Source organism: Limanda limanda, chromosome 16, assembly GCF_963576545.1.
Source record: "Limanda limanda chromosome 16, fLimLim1.1, whole genome shotgun sequence".
Classification (NCBI taxonomy): Eukaryota; Metazoa; Chordata; class Actinopteri; order Pleuronectiformes; family Pleuronectidae; genus Limanda; species Limanda limanda.
Window position 1 is genome coordinate 3230360 of NC_083651.1, and position 14959 is coordinate 3245318.

General features: G+C 44.7%; 1 protein-coding gene across 1 annotated transcript in view; it reads left to right on the top strand.

Annotated features, from left to right (window-relative positions):
* Nucleotides 1-13137: 13137 nt before the first annotated feature.
* Nucleotides 13138-14959, top strand: part of tmeff2a (transmembrane protein with EGF-like and two follistatin-like domains 2a) — a 119040-nt gene continuing 117218 nt past the window's right edge. The window contains exon 1 of the mRNA XM_061088930.1: nt 13138-13919. Coding sequence (XP_060944913.1) covers nt 13769-13919 — 151 coding nt within the window. The 5' untranslated portion in view covers nt 13138-13768. The remainder of the gene's footprint in view (nt 13920-14959) is intronic.

Below are 14959 nucleotides of genomic sequence, written 5' to 3' on the forward strand. Positions count from 1 at the left end.
AAAAAAACCTGGTTGTAGTGCATCATTAAAAGCAACTTCCCACTGAGAAGCATTCAGGATTTGTTTTTTTGAACTAAGTGCTCCATGGGTAGATAGTAACACTGACAGGATTAGTGTCTTGATTCCCACGCATACCAACCTCCCTAAAAGTCTGCTAGATCATCCATCATGTAAGGGGGTGTGGTGCTTTAGGTGTGAGTTTCCACCAAGTGGTTTAGCTTGAGTGTAACTACTGTGCTGCAGCTGCCTTCCCCCTGAACCGCAGGCTATTACCCTCAGGCTAACTCTATTAGTTCCCATGAGTAGGGAAGAGGAAAAAGCTACTTCCTCATTCTCTTCTTCAAGCCTCCATCTGACTGAAAGCACACTGGGATATTTATGATGGATATTTCATGGACTGAATGGCTTCGTGTCAGGGATGGATGCACTCTTTCCCTTTTTTTTATTCACGTACAGAGCAAACTTGCTTGTGGAAAAATAAAGTGTTTTTGGCACGCTCAAGTTCTTCTCTTCTCCTGCCTGAAGAAACAATAAAAGTTCAATTTCTATATCATGTTATGTTCTCATATCCATGCCAGCAGTATGTGCAGCCTCAGTGTCAGGGGAAGTTAGTCATTAGTGTCTCACAACTGTTTGTGGAATTCATACTCTGCTGCGACCTCTTACATTTCTATTCAGCGCTCCAGCATCTGCCAAAATGTTATTGTGCTCATATGTTGAAAACCATATCCCAAAGTGTGTTCATGTTTCTCCACCAACATTTTAATTGAATCCTGCCATTCTGCGGCAGGAGCAAGATGTGACCACAGCATTGACACACAATCCCGTCTTCAGTTGATGAGGTGAACTTGTTATCAAACAGTTAATCACCTCTTCACACGTCAGGCAGTTCAACTGGAGTCAAGTTGGATTTTTTTAGGCCAACATTCACTCTTTTTTATCTCTGTTTTTGGTCTCCATCAAATCCACAGGGGAATATCTGGCTCTTAAACAGCTAAATGCTTCACCATGTTCACCAGATAGTCTCTCACTGTGTCTGCCTGCAGGTCTGGTAATCAGGGGCTACAGAGCTTTTTCAGCTGAATCCAACACTATGAGGGCAGGGAGAGTGAACAGAAACAGCACAGTTACAGCCCCGAGTCAGTTAAACCCATTAGAAAGAGTAAGTAATACCAATAATAGTAATTGAAAAAATTATATTTAATGATTTCATTAGAGTGTAGTTGCCTAGGATGCTTTTATAAATGTGTCCTGATGTTGTCTTCAGGCAGCAATAAGCTCAATGGATGAATAACGTGAGAGAGAAACATTTTGTGGAAAGTCACAAGGAAGAAGACGCAGGATTTAGGAGATGGACGGCAAATTACAATAAACGTGATGATGATGATGATGATGATGATGATGATGATGATGATGATGATGATGATGATGGCAGTGACTGGAACAGAAGGTCTGCACATGTAAACGAATCCAACTCTAGCATTAATCATTTTTTTAAAGTGTTGCAGTTCGGCAGAGAAACTCCGAGACCATAATTTAAAGAAAGTTTGACAAGCACTTGGCTTGTCATGACAATCGCTCTCTCTCTCTCACACACACACACACACACATAAACACACACAGACACACAGACACACACAGACACACAAAGCTTCCAAGAGCAATCATCATTTTCTGACACTTACACCATAGGGTGATGCGATATGCACTCTAACCTTTCAACTTCTGCCATGTGTAATATATACCAGCAAACGATTCCCATGGCATTGTCAGCCCCCTGGATTTACAAAAGAAATGGATGATTTATTAATACATCAGAGTAATTATGAGGTAAAAAATCAATCATCCGATATCTGATACGGGGTTGAGTGTTATTCCAGAATGCTCTCTTAGGAGTCACTGCCATTTCAGCAAGTCAGAAATGTAATTAGCCTTTAGCCCGGGGCTGGGCTGCGTTTAGGCCGACCTCCTCCTCACGTTGCCGGCTTGGGCGTCGCTGATACCCGACCAGGTATTCAGTCAGACCAATGCAGAGATAAATGAGTCGCAGACAGAGGAGGAAATGTTGGGGAAGTTCCTGCTCAGTGCAACGTGCATTCTGATAAGTTTAAGCCGCAGCTGCTTGTAAATTCAAAGCCTGCACTGAGCAATGTTATTTAGGATCAATCAAAAGGGAGCTCAACTGTACCTGTACCTGTTCGGCACTGACCTTGACACATGTTTGCTTTTGATACCAGAGATGTGTGGGACCGAATACAGCTAAAGCCAACAAAAACTGCTGTTCATTTTGGGATATAGATCATAAATCATTGCTCTTTAAGGATCCTCCGACCTATACAGACCAAACTAAGTTCTCTTGACAGCTTCAAGAACCTTTACTTCCTCAATGCATATATATATATGTAGTTATAAGTGGTACCTTTCTCTTTTCTTCTTATTTGTTATGGGAAAAAGTTTCCACTGCTATAGTTTTGTCCTCATCACACTCGGGTGAACTTTGACGATCCTGCCCACGCTGTTCTTACAGATATTATGAGGTGTATTGATTGAAAGGATGAAACTAGACGAATAAAATAGAACAACTCATGATGTCTGTATTAGGCCGACACTTACTTTAAATAGAAACAAGCGGTAATGAAACAATAATTATAACAACGAGACAATTTTCTAAGTGGAAGTCATGTCTTTAAAGCTCCCGTTAACGAAAAAATGCTCTTATCAAAGCACGTCCGTTTAAAAGTAAGTTTCTAGAAGGTTCTATAAGATTCTAGGCACAGCTCCTGCTTAACAGTCCAACAACGTCCCGGTCTGTTGATCCTTGCAAGGACAAGAATGAGGCCCAGGACAAAACAGGATTCACTTCAAATTTACTTCAAGGAAAACTTGGAATTCTCCAATTTTGTGGATAAACTTTATTTGTTGTTGTTCGTGAATAACAGTGATGATGCTGGAACAGAGCACTTGACCAATAGGGTTTTAAGCACAAGCTTCCTTGCATCAAACGTATTCACCACTCAAAGAGTGTTTTGCCCTTACATCAGAGGGACAGGGACATCTGTCTGCAAAGGTGGCCAACGGAAGATGGATTGCTTATCTTGAAGTAGGGCACCACTAACCTTGAGCCGTGATGTTACAGTATGTGTGACACATGGTCGTTGGTCAATCATCCACAGACCTAAGAAACACTGTGAAGAGAGAGTCCAGTCCAGATGGAACCCAAGGTTGGTGAGACAAAACTATTCAGGTAGGCCAGGGGCAATGGCCGTCGCTGGCAATAGCATTGTTATTAACCCATTCATCATGGTTGGTTAGATTGGTGGTCATGTCTCTCTGGAATAGACAATGCCCTTCTACCGAAGCTAACCTCGTGCCAGCCAGACCGGCTGCTGTAAGGGCCACACTTGAGCAAAAATACGTTTCTTTGTTAGGGCTACATTTAATCATAGAACAGAGAAACACATTCAATGTATTGAATGGTTATGTTGTATGGTTGAAATTAATAATTCATTTGATGAATGTCCATGAGACCATGAGGGGACCTTTCAAGGGATGATTGGACTGTTGGAAAATTGCATTTGATTTTAATTGTCCAACTGCACTTGGTTTTGTTAAGGCACAAATACTGTTCACTTTGCTTTAAGGACATGAACAATATGCAAACTTCAACGGGAATATACGGGAATTAACGGGAATATACGGGAATTAACGGGAATAAACTGGAAATGTTGTGGGTAATTTATACTCACTGTATTTACCTTGTCATATACAGACATAAATATAAACATTTCGTTTTGTCATAGGCTGATTTGAGCCCTGAGGAAACTTTGGGCACTTGACTATATGCTTCTGCATCGTTGTGTCATTCTTAACATAGGTCTTTGCACAGTATTTGCAAATGTACACAGCCTTTCCTTCTACATTGGATGGGGTGAAATGTCTCCACACATGAGATAGTGCATGTGGCATTGTTCTGTAGAATAAGATGAGAAAAAAGTTTGTAAAAAAACACTAATGCAATGCCAGAGATATAAATAGTTAGCCAAACAATTGGAATCATCTGTGAAAATATTTTACAATTGATGGAAAAATGAATGGGAATAGGATAGATGAAGAGATGAACAATCCTCAATCAGCATGCTAATATATTTTCCCCAGTAATATCATGGAAACTTACCTGACTAGTCCTGCACACTACAGCAGGCCTCAATAGCCCTGCTGTAGAGTGAAGGATGCTGGGAGTTATCTGTGCATGTGATAGAAGAATGCACAGTGGAGGGTTGAAACTCAACGTTCCATACATCTTTAAAATAGAGTTTTGAATGATGTTTTTATTGCTCAGCGTTAAATTTGTGTATTTTTTTTCAAAATTCCCAAAATTCCCGAGCATAACTTCCCGTGGAAAGTTTCCGGAAAGTTTCCGGAAATTTACCGGAAACTTTCCGCCCCTTTGCAACCCTAGTCAGGGGACCTTGATCATAATAGGTAACAGAATAATAGTGCAAGCTTCAAGTACGTATAAAGCATTGGTATCAGTAAGACATACACTTAGAGGGTATGTTTGCTACGTGGTACGATCAGAGCGAAGCATAGAAAACAGCTAGATTTGGATGCTAGTACTACTTCATATTTTTTAGATCTTTCCTTCAGTTTTCACTCCCTTCACATTCTTTTTCGTGTCCAAACACATGATGCTACTTTGGAGGTTGTGGACGTTGCAGCATTTCAAAATCAAATTTCGTAACTCTCATTTCAGTATCATTTAGACTCAAAGCTCAGAGGCTCCGAGGTCCAGCCAAGGCGAGGCAGAGCGAGCACAGAGTGAGTTGTCAGGTGGAGCCGCAGGGTGTGCCCGGCTGAGCGGAGCAGGAAGACGGGAACACAGGCGGGAGATCCTGGGCACAAAGAGCAGCAGGCTAGATCCGGGTAAGCAGGCGCATTTGGTTTAACCACGTTCTGGCAGAGCAGTGGTGGATGAACCGGTCTTTAAACAGCGCTGAATCTCGCTGGGATCATGAGTGATAGTTCTGATAGCAGTGTTGGCGGGAGACGCAGAGATCTGGAAACGACGCCCAGCCGGGAGCACAGGGGCAGCAGTCGATATGTGGACGGAGCAGAAACACACAGACTGGCAGAGCCTATAACTAGGATGGCACTCGGTAGAGCTCAGAAATCCACCGAGGCCCAACAGTCCGACTAACTTTAATCAACCTGCACCAAACTGCACACACTCATAGATATCAGTTCCTCTAACATGCCTGACTTTGTTCTTAATGTTAAAATCGCCCAATCTCTGTTCATCGTTACTTTCAATGTATTTGTGATGTACCAATTTTTGTTTAAATCAAATTTAAATCTCAAATTTGAATTGACTTAAATTACATCATCATGAGCAGCATCTAAATACATTTCGTACCGATGCATATTTGCCTGTTAAGTCATGTATTTTCTTTTTGTATTGCCTGTTTAACACAACATTCATTGTCTATAATGATTTGTGGCATATTTTACAGCATAACATATTGATTATTATACTGTGGAGACTGTTCATGTCCTATTGCACCCGCAGTGATATCCACCTACCTAATGTGTCCATGTAAGTTAACTGTTAGGGATTGCAGATTATTCATATTTGCATACAAATTATTAATATCTGCTAAAATCTTGGTACTGCAATACCTGCAGAGCTCTACAAAGTGGCAAAGTCATCCTTGCTACCATCGTCTCGTTGACTCTCTCCCCACCTGCCCACCACAGTGTCCTCTTCCCCCTCTACCACAGTTTCACCCCTTTCCATCCTGGAGAGGAATCGTATAGAAATCGTTTACAAGCTCTTCAGCAGACAGAACCCCCCCCCCCCCACCATCACAAAGCAGCCAGACCTGACTCTGTCTCCTTATCCACCCTGAAGCTCTGTGCCGATCAGCTGTCTCCAGTGTTCACAGACATATATATCAGTTCCTCTAACATGCCTGACTTTGTTTCCTAATGTTAAAATCTCCATCTCTGTTCATCGTTACTTTCAATGTATTTGTGATATACCAATTTTTGTTTAAATCAAATTTAAATCTCAAATTTGAATTGACTTAAATTACATCATCAAGAGCAGCATCTAAATACATTTCGTACCGATACATATTTGCCTGTTAACTCATGTATTTTCTTTTTGTATTGCCTGACAAAACAACACAACATTCATTGTCTATAATGATTTGTGGCATATTTTACAGTATAACATATTGATTATTATACTGTGGAGACTGTTCATGTCCTATTGCACTGCAGTGATTTCCACCTACCTAATGTGTCCATGTAAGTTAACTGTTGGGGATTGCAGATTATTCATATCTGCACACAAATGATAAATATCTGCTAAAATCTTGGTACTGCAATACCTGCAGAGCTCTACAAAGTGGCAAAGTCACCCTGGCTAACATCGTCTCGTTGACTCTCTCCCCACCTGCCCACCACAGTGTCCCCTTCCCCCTCTACCACAGTTTCACCCCTTTCCATCCTGGAGAGGAATCGTATAGAAATCGTTAACAAGCCCTTCAGTAGACAGAACCCCCCCCCCACCATCACAAAGCAGCCAGACCTGACTCTGTCTCCTTATCCACCCTGAAGCTCTGTGCCCATCAGCTGTCTCCAGTGTTCACAGACATTTTTAACACCTCACTGGAGACGTGTCAGGGTGCCAGCCTGCTTCGAATGCTCCACCATCATCCACATCCCCACAAAACCAAGGACCACAGGACTTAATGACTACAAACCCGTCAACCTGACTTCTGTGGTAATGAAGTCTTTTGAAAGCCTCATCGGATTCATCTCTGGCGGGGGGACGAGTCTGCTTACAGGTGGGAGATTGACCACCTGCTCACCTGGTTCAGTGATCTCAAAACAGTGGAGATGTGGACTTGGCTCTTCGTGGACCTCATTAAGAGCCAAGTCCTGCCCGCCCCCATCACCCTGTGTGACCGTCCAGTGGACACCGTGGAGTCAGTCCGCATCCATCCTCACCTTCTCCACCACCTTATGGTAACCTGCTGCTGCTGCCAAGGACCAGGCCAGACTGCAGCGCATCATTCGAAGGTGATTGGCTGCGACCTTCCGTCTCTCCAGGACCTGTACGTCTCCAGAGCTCGGAGGCGTGCAGGTAAGATTGTGGCCGACCCCTCCCACCCTGGACATGGACTCTTGGAGCTACTTCCCTCTGGCAGACAGCTGCGGGCCATCAGGACTAAAACCTCATGCCACAAAAATATTTTTTACCTGAATGCTGCTCGCCTCCTCAATAAAGCCTGGGACCCTGACACTGAACTGCACTGATATATCTGCCAGTGACTATGAAACTTTAGCTCCCCTTGGCAAATAACGGACTAACTGTACATATTGCACAATTCCTCCCCTGGTTCTGAAGGTATTTTTTAGTATTTTTTTATAGTTTCTATATTTATACATACCACAGCAAATGCCTTGCATGTGTAAACCTGCTTGGCAATAAAACCCAGATTCTGATTCTTATAAAGATCCCTCGCAGACCAGTGAGCATTTCACCACAGAAATCAATTCCAAAACACATTTTTGAAACTGTTCCGGCAACTCTTTGAATGATTTGTTGCTGTTCAACGTGCTGTGAGTTTCTATTTGTGTAGATATCATCGTTGTGAATCTCAAGCCTAGAAACTTGTGGATTTGTTTCTTCCATCTTGGCCTTTTGACTCGCCCTCCCGGGCTGGCCTGCTATCTGAGAACGAATCTGCTGCTTTGTTCGCAGGATCCCTGGCAGTTAAATAAAAACTTAAAAAAGTGAACTACTCTCTCTCCAAAGTCAGCCTTGTGTTTTATACATAACACGGTGCGGTGGCGCCTGACCTCACAGGAGAAACAACTTCTGCTGTTTTCCTTGGTGAGCCGGGATGAAACTGGGAATGAAAACCAGCAGAGCCGTCACTCAGACCGGAATACGCTTACAGTTGTTTATTGAACAAACTGTATTGATAGCAGCTGAGCTATGACCATATGCCAAATGATGCGTGACCATGACCCACGGCCGTGCCCCCCCACCCCCACCCTCCCCAACCATACTGGGCCTGCCTGGAACACTCAGCCAGGTCGCTCTTCATTGTCACATCAGTCCATGTGTGTGTGCGTGTGTGTGTGTGATTTTTTTTCTTTCTTCCTGTCTGTTGCAATGTGTTGCATCAGACAAAATGGTTGAAGCTCCACTCGAGGAAAGCTTGTTGAAGGAGACACGCTGCCCCTGGCGGAGAGTTTTTTCTTTTTCCCCTCGCTCTGCCAGGAATCAGAATGACTTGTAGAGGAAGTCAATTTGACAACTGTGATACAAGTGTGTCGCTAATGTTAGCGAGGTCTAAAGCTTCCTCTCCACAGCTTTGCTCCTGAAAGGAAAAAAAAAAGAACTACTTCAGTTGAAGGAATAGCTTTTTCTCTCAGAGAAATTAGTTAAACCAACTCCTCAAACACACACTGGAACTTGTGCGGTTTCCCTGAAAAGCAGCAGCTGTACAGTTCGCCCGAATGCTTCAGTGGACAAATGAAGGTTGCTGGAAGAAAGGAGAGGAGGCCTTGCTTTGAAATCCAAATTAGCACAAGTACAAAGGCAGCCTTGGGTTGTCTTGCCACTACTCTGCTAGTTAGCCTTCTGTTTTCCTCTTCTTTGTCAGAGTTATAGACTCATTCTACGATTCATATTCAGCTTCTGCTCCAGCCCTCGCTCTGAGTTCGCCTGAAAAATATACAGACAAAGACTTAGTGTTTTTAAATCTTAATCAGTTCAAGCATTATTCATTGGACGGAAGCTTTTGACACAAATTTAGGGCCCTCCTTCTTGCTCAAGGACATTTTAGCGAGTGGACAGGAGGAGTTGGTGATTAAAAATAACAACACTATGATTAACACCTGGATTAGAACCTGTTCTAACATCTGGACTGCAGCTAATACAACGATATTAGTTCCATGAATATTTAGATTTTGATTTAATCAAATAATAATGATAACAGTGGATATTTATTGAGCTTTTAGACAAATCGTGTGACCTTCAGTCCCTCAGTGGAGTTACATACCAACAAATTTGCTAAATTAGGTCATAATCACTTTATAACAAATGGAAAACACCATCACATGTGAATGATAGCTTTTTTTTTTACTCTTACAAAAAGACCTCAAACACACAAATGTAAAAAAACAGACACAAATTATGAATTATGAGTATTAGAGCCAATTAAAGGAGAATAAAGTTGCAATATTAGAACAGACTAACATAATATTACAGTATCAATTCTTTGAAGGAATTGTGCAAGAAACTGTCTATTCTGAAGAAAGATTTGGAGAAATGTTCCTGTGGTTCGACTGTATATAATTTGTCATCTGTTGTTCTGGGATTTTGTATTTTCTCAAAATAGAAGAGGTTGGTTCAAGATTTTTGTTCCAGGAGTAAAAATTTGTCGTGTTTGGGAAAATATAGTTATGAAGGTTACATTATCAGTTTTTGCTCATAATATTACGACTTCATCCTGTTAATTTATAACTTATTTCTCGTAACATTATATAAGATAGAATTTTATTCCTTTAAGTGGCACGAACACTCCATCATATGAGGCCATGAAGTAAGAATTATTGATCACTATTGATTAACCTGACGAGGAAAAATCTTACCTTGACCAAAATTTATTGATCTGTACATTTGGGTAAAATTAAAAAAAAATGTTGTCCAGTGTGAGGCAGTAATTCATCAAACCACGTGACAGACAGATGCACAGCCATCCAAAGCTAAAGCTGCTATAGTGACTATTGTTAAACATGAAGCCAAAATGGAGCAACTGATTTTTCGTAAATCAGATGCATCAGCCTTTGCAGTTCAGATCACTTCCACCGAGCCTCACAGCATCTTTTAATTAGCTGTTCCCTGATTTTGCAACTTTCCTGATATGCCTCTCACCTTCCGTTGAGAATCGTTTTTCGGATTGCAGAAGTCGACTGTTTCCCAAACTAAACCCTCCAACACCCTACTGTACCCTGCTTGTCTCCGGCAGTAAAGAGGCCGACAGACAGCGCTAACAGCTGGTGAGCAGAGTCGAGCATTCAACAGCTGCACAGACAGATATTTCCTTCAGGAGCCGATGGAGACATAGACTCCAGATGAATGCCAATGTTTCTTCCTATCTGCTGGATTAGCCACCGTTTGCTAATGAGTTTGCAGTATCAACCCGTAAAGATGATAACATGTCAGCCCAGTGTTTACAGCTTGCTCCAGCATGTGGACTGAGGGTTTATCACAGCACTTCCTTTTCTTTCCTGGGGGACTCACATTGTTAATGTATGTTCAGTAAATTCCAAAACAAGGAGTTGAGTGATAACTGTTGATAATTCTGGCAACACAAGGGAAACTAATTGATGAACTGACAACATTATCAATACAATAGTGTTTAAAGCTAGGGTTGGTAATCCTGGAAAAGTTAGGCACTCCCCTCAAAGCTACACCCAGATGAACACACAACTGCTAGAAGCTGAATTTTCTGAACTTCTGATTATCGTCTCTGCTTCAGCTACACAAACGAATTTCAATTGGTCCAAATGAAACGATTGGTCCTTGTTATTCCAGTCCTGTGATTCGGAAAACAAATCAGTAACCCTTTCTGTCAGTAACACACTGCCATTGTCTGTACCATAGATATATATAAAGAAGACTAGATGTCTCGTCTGCGTTGCCGGCCAACGGAGCCGGACGTCACCACATGGCGGCCATCTTGCCAGAGGTTGCTCGCTCACCCATAACATTGTGTTGGTAGTGGTGAATAACCATAACTTGCTCAATTTTCAACCGATTTTGAAACGGTCTGGTTTGTTATAAACGTCAGAGATGTAGATATGACACTGCGAGCAACCTCTGGCAAGATGGCCGCCATGTGTTGACGTCCGGCTATGTCGAACGAGACATCTAGTCTTTATATATATCTATGGTCTGTACAGCCTGTGGAATAGCACCAACACATGTTGCTGGGGGGTGGTGGTCTCTGTGGCAGCCATTTTTAAATGCCTAGTCATTATCATCAGGGTCTCTGAAGTCCCCTGGCTCACCTCTTGAGTGTGTCCATGATCGAAATCCAAAGATTTTCCCATTCACCGAGTCGACCCTGACGACCTCTGGGTGTGAACATGTGTGTCCGTGTGACGAGCTGTGATTGTTTCCTGGCAGGTGGAACCCATGTGTGATGTTTCCCATTAGCAGAGACAAATGAAGGATATTCCCATTTGATGATCTTTAATAAGTAGCTGATCGTAGTGGTAATGGAGGATCCTTTGTGGATGATGGTGGACCACGACCGAGGCGGCGGCTGGTGATGGATTCTAACTGGCGCCAGTGGACAATGACTGTGGACTATAGTGGATCCGGTCCTGATGCTGGATCGTGATCTTTCTGGCTGCTGACCAGAGACTATGATTGCAGCAGGACTACTTGACATATAGTATTGAAGTTATCCTTCAAAATGTTTACCATCATCGATGCTGCTAAAAATCTTTAATCCCGATGATGTTTTCCTACACTTGACATCTGTTGCACTTCTGTCCTTCCTGGGAGAGGGATCCTCACATGTGTCTCTCTGAGGTTTCTACATATTTTAACCTGTTAAAAGAGTTTTTAGTAGTTTGTCCTGACTCTTGCTGAGGGTTAAGGACAGAGGATGTCTCACCACGTTAAAGCCCTATGAGACGAATTGTTATTTGTGAATGTGGGCTATACAAATAAAATTTGATTGATTGATTGAAAAGGAATAAAAAGCCTTATTTGTGAACATGCGATTGTCAGCTCTGCTTCCTTGACATCCCGAGGCAGAGAGTCTTCACAGCCGTGACAGGCTTCAACAGAAACCCCTTTGTCTCCTCTACAGGACTTTTCCTTTCCGTGCACATGGCTTCCAATTTCCTCGGTTCAAACAGGGTGAGTGTTCTCATGTTGTAACGCTAACTCGGATGCTGTTTTGCTTTCTAGGGCCGCACCCCCGCCCCGTGAGACGGAGGGAGGTTGTGTCCAAAGTAGACGAACGGGTATCGAGGTCTCTTCGAGGAATCGCCCGCAGGCACAGACCTATGAATAGCAACCGTGCCGTTTGAATAGCGGAGCAATTATGCCAGGCCCGGGCCGGACGGATCCATTCCTGCAGACTTCTTTTTTAAAATGCTTCCGGCCAATTACAGGCTGGAGTCAGTGCACGCTCGCCTGGAAGCTGCACTGCCGATCCGGGGTGTAGCCTCCATCGTGGGACCGGGGCTGTACGCCTTGAGAAGTCTCTCTCTCTCACTCTCCCTCTCTCTATCTCTCTCTTTATCTCTCCCCCTCTCTCTCTCTCTATCTCTACATTATGTCTCCCTCTCTTTTACCTACACCAGTAAGAGTAAGATACTCCAATTATTACCTAGGAGCCCCCCCACCCCACCCCACCTACCCACCCCACCACCCAGCACACCTCCGTCCCTCCCTGTTCGCATCATACTCCACGTGATCATAACCAGCTGCTGGTGAGTGAGAGAGATAGGGAGAGAGAGGCTGGGAGAGAAAGGTAGAGAGAGAGAGAGAGAGAGAGAGAGAGAGAGAGAGAGAGAGAGAGAGAGAGAGAGGTAGAGAGAGAGAGAGAGGGAGCGAGAGAGAGACCCACTCGCTGAACACACTCAGTGAACGGGAGAGAAAGGGAGAGAGAGGTAGAGAGAGAAGGGAGAGAGATAGGGAGAGAGAGAGAGAGAGAGAGAGAGAGAGAGAGAGAGAGAGAGCGGTAGAGAGAGAGAGAGAGAGAGAGAGACCGACTCGCTGAACACACTCAGTAAACGGGAGAGAGAGGGAGGGAGAGAGCGGTAGAGAGAGAGAGAGAGAGAGAGAGAGAGCTGTAGAGAGAGAGAGGGAGAGAGAGAGAGAGAGCGGTAGAGAGAGAGAGAGAGAGAGAGAGAGAGCGGTAGAGAGAGACAGAGGGAGAGAGAGCGGTAGAGAGAGAGAGAGAGAGAGAGAGAGAGCTGTAGAGAGAGAGAGGGAGAGAGAGAGAGAGAGCGGTAGAGAGAGAGAGAGAGAGAGCGGTAGAGAGAGAGAGAGAGAGAGAGAGAGAGAGAGAGAGAGAGAGAGAGAGAGAGAGAGAGAGAGAGAGAGAGACCCACTCGCTGAACACTCTCAGACTCAGTGACCGCTCGGTGCGCAGCTCCGTGGATTCTATCTCTCTCTTCTGCCTCCAGACCCCGTCGTGTCCTCGGGATCCTCCGGCTGCATCCTCTCACTTTCACTCTTCTATCACCTCCTTCCTTTTTCTTTCTTTCTTTCTTTCTTTCTGTTCTCATCCTTCTTCCTCCTCTCCCCCCTTCCTCACCTCTAAGCATCCCTCCTCTCCTCCTCGCCAAGTCCTCCTCGCCCGCCTGGATAAATAACTTTTTTAATTTTTCTGGTAATTTTGATTTTTTTTTTTTTTTTTGCGTTCCACCTTCCTCAACCTCCATCGCTCACCCACACCCTCGCCAGTCTCCCCCCCCCCCACCTCTTGCAGCAGCAGCCTTGCCGGGGATCGCTCTCTGCACCCGGGCTCTGCTCCATGGGGGGCGCGGTGTGGCCGTACGGAAGATGGTCAGCGGTCGGTGTCTAGGCGCCCCGCTGAGCCCGTCGGGATTGGAGGAGTCGCTGCTGCTGGTGGTGTCGGTGCTCGTCCGCCTCTCCCCCCCTCCTCCTCCTCCTCCTCCTCCTCTTCCTCGCCCCCCGGTGAGGACCCGGTGAGGAGCCATGGGTCTGTCCCCGGAGCACCGCGGCGCCGCGGGGGGTCTGCTCCGGGTCACCATCATCTCCTTCCTCGCCACTTTACCTGTGGAGCAGCTGCGCGCCTTCCCGTCCTCCCTCAGCGACTGCCAGACTCCGACCGGCTGGAACTGCTCCGGTGAGGCTGCACGCATGTTGTGGTTGTTGTTGTTGTTGTTGTTTGTTTGTTGTGGTGTTTGTTTGTGTGTCTGTGCACATGCATGGGACCGTGCCCGGCTGCAGAGCTGCTGCTGCTGCTGCTGCTGCTGTGGAAGCATTTATCTGGGTGCAGACACAAAACGCTGCAAAGCTGCAAAGCTGCAAAGCTCCATGATGAGAGGATGCAGAGTTGTTGTTGGGGGGTGGGAGACGTCCGGATAAACTCCCGGGGAAGAAGACCCATTAAAACTAAGTGGAGGCTGCGACATTAGGGTCATTCTAAACACATGTATGTGGACGGGGGTTGCATGTTAACGCGATGTGCAAAACCAACACTGTCAATTTTTAGGCTTCAACCAGAAATACTGAACTTTAACGGATCTGATCAACTCTCCTGTCTATTTCTTTTTTATTCTATTTCGATCGCTCGGGTTAATTCCCCCAAAAATTATTCCACACCCGGGTAATGAGGCTTCGTCTCCGGCAGCTCGGTGGTGTCGGTACCGGGAAGTGAGACACCGCACATCGGTTCTCCTGCAGCCGGGGAAGTTGTCTCCCTCCGCGGGGAGAGAGGAGCAGAGCCTCGTCCTCCTCTCTCTGTAAATCAGCCGCCATAGATATATATTCCCCCCCTGTCCGAGTCTGAAACCTTAAAATAGCTCCCGAGCCGATTCTACTCTCTCTCTCTCACACGAGTATTGATATTGCAGCTCGTCGCAGCCACACGTCGAACGCCCACAGAGACAGAGAGTCCTGCCTGTTCCCAGCCAGAGACAGAGCAGGCCCACAGGCAGGCTGCACAAGGATATCTAAATCAAGAAGAACTCAAAGAGAAAGATCATGTACAGTGACATGCATGGGGCAGGAGAATACAAATAAATGAACAGCTCACTCTCCACCAGTAAACCACCCTGTAACAATCAAAGTTTTCTAAATGGATTTATTTATCTATGATAGTTGGCTACTTAAAACCGCTTGATTCATGTTTAGATTCAAATCATCTGCATGAGACGACATGTA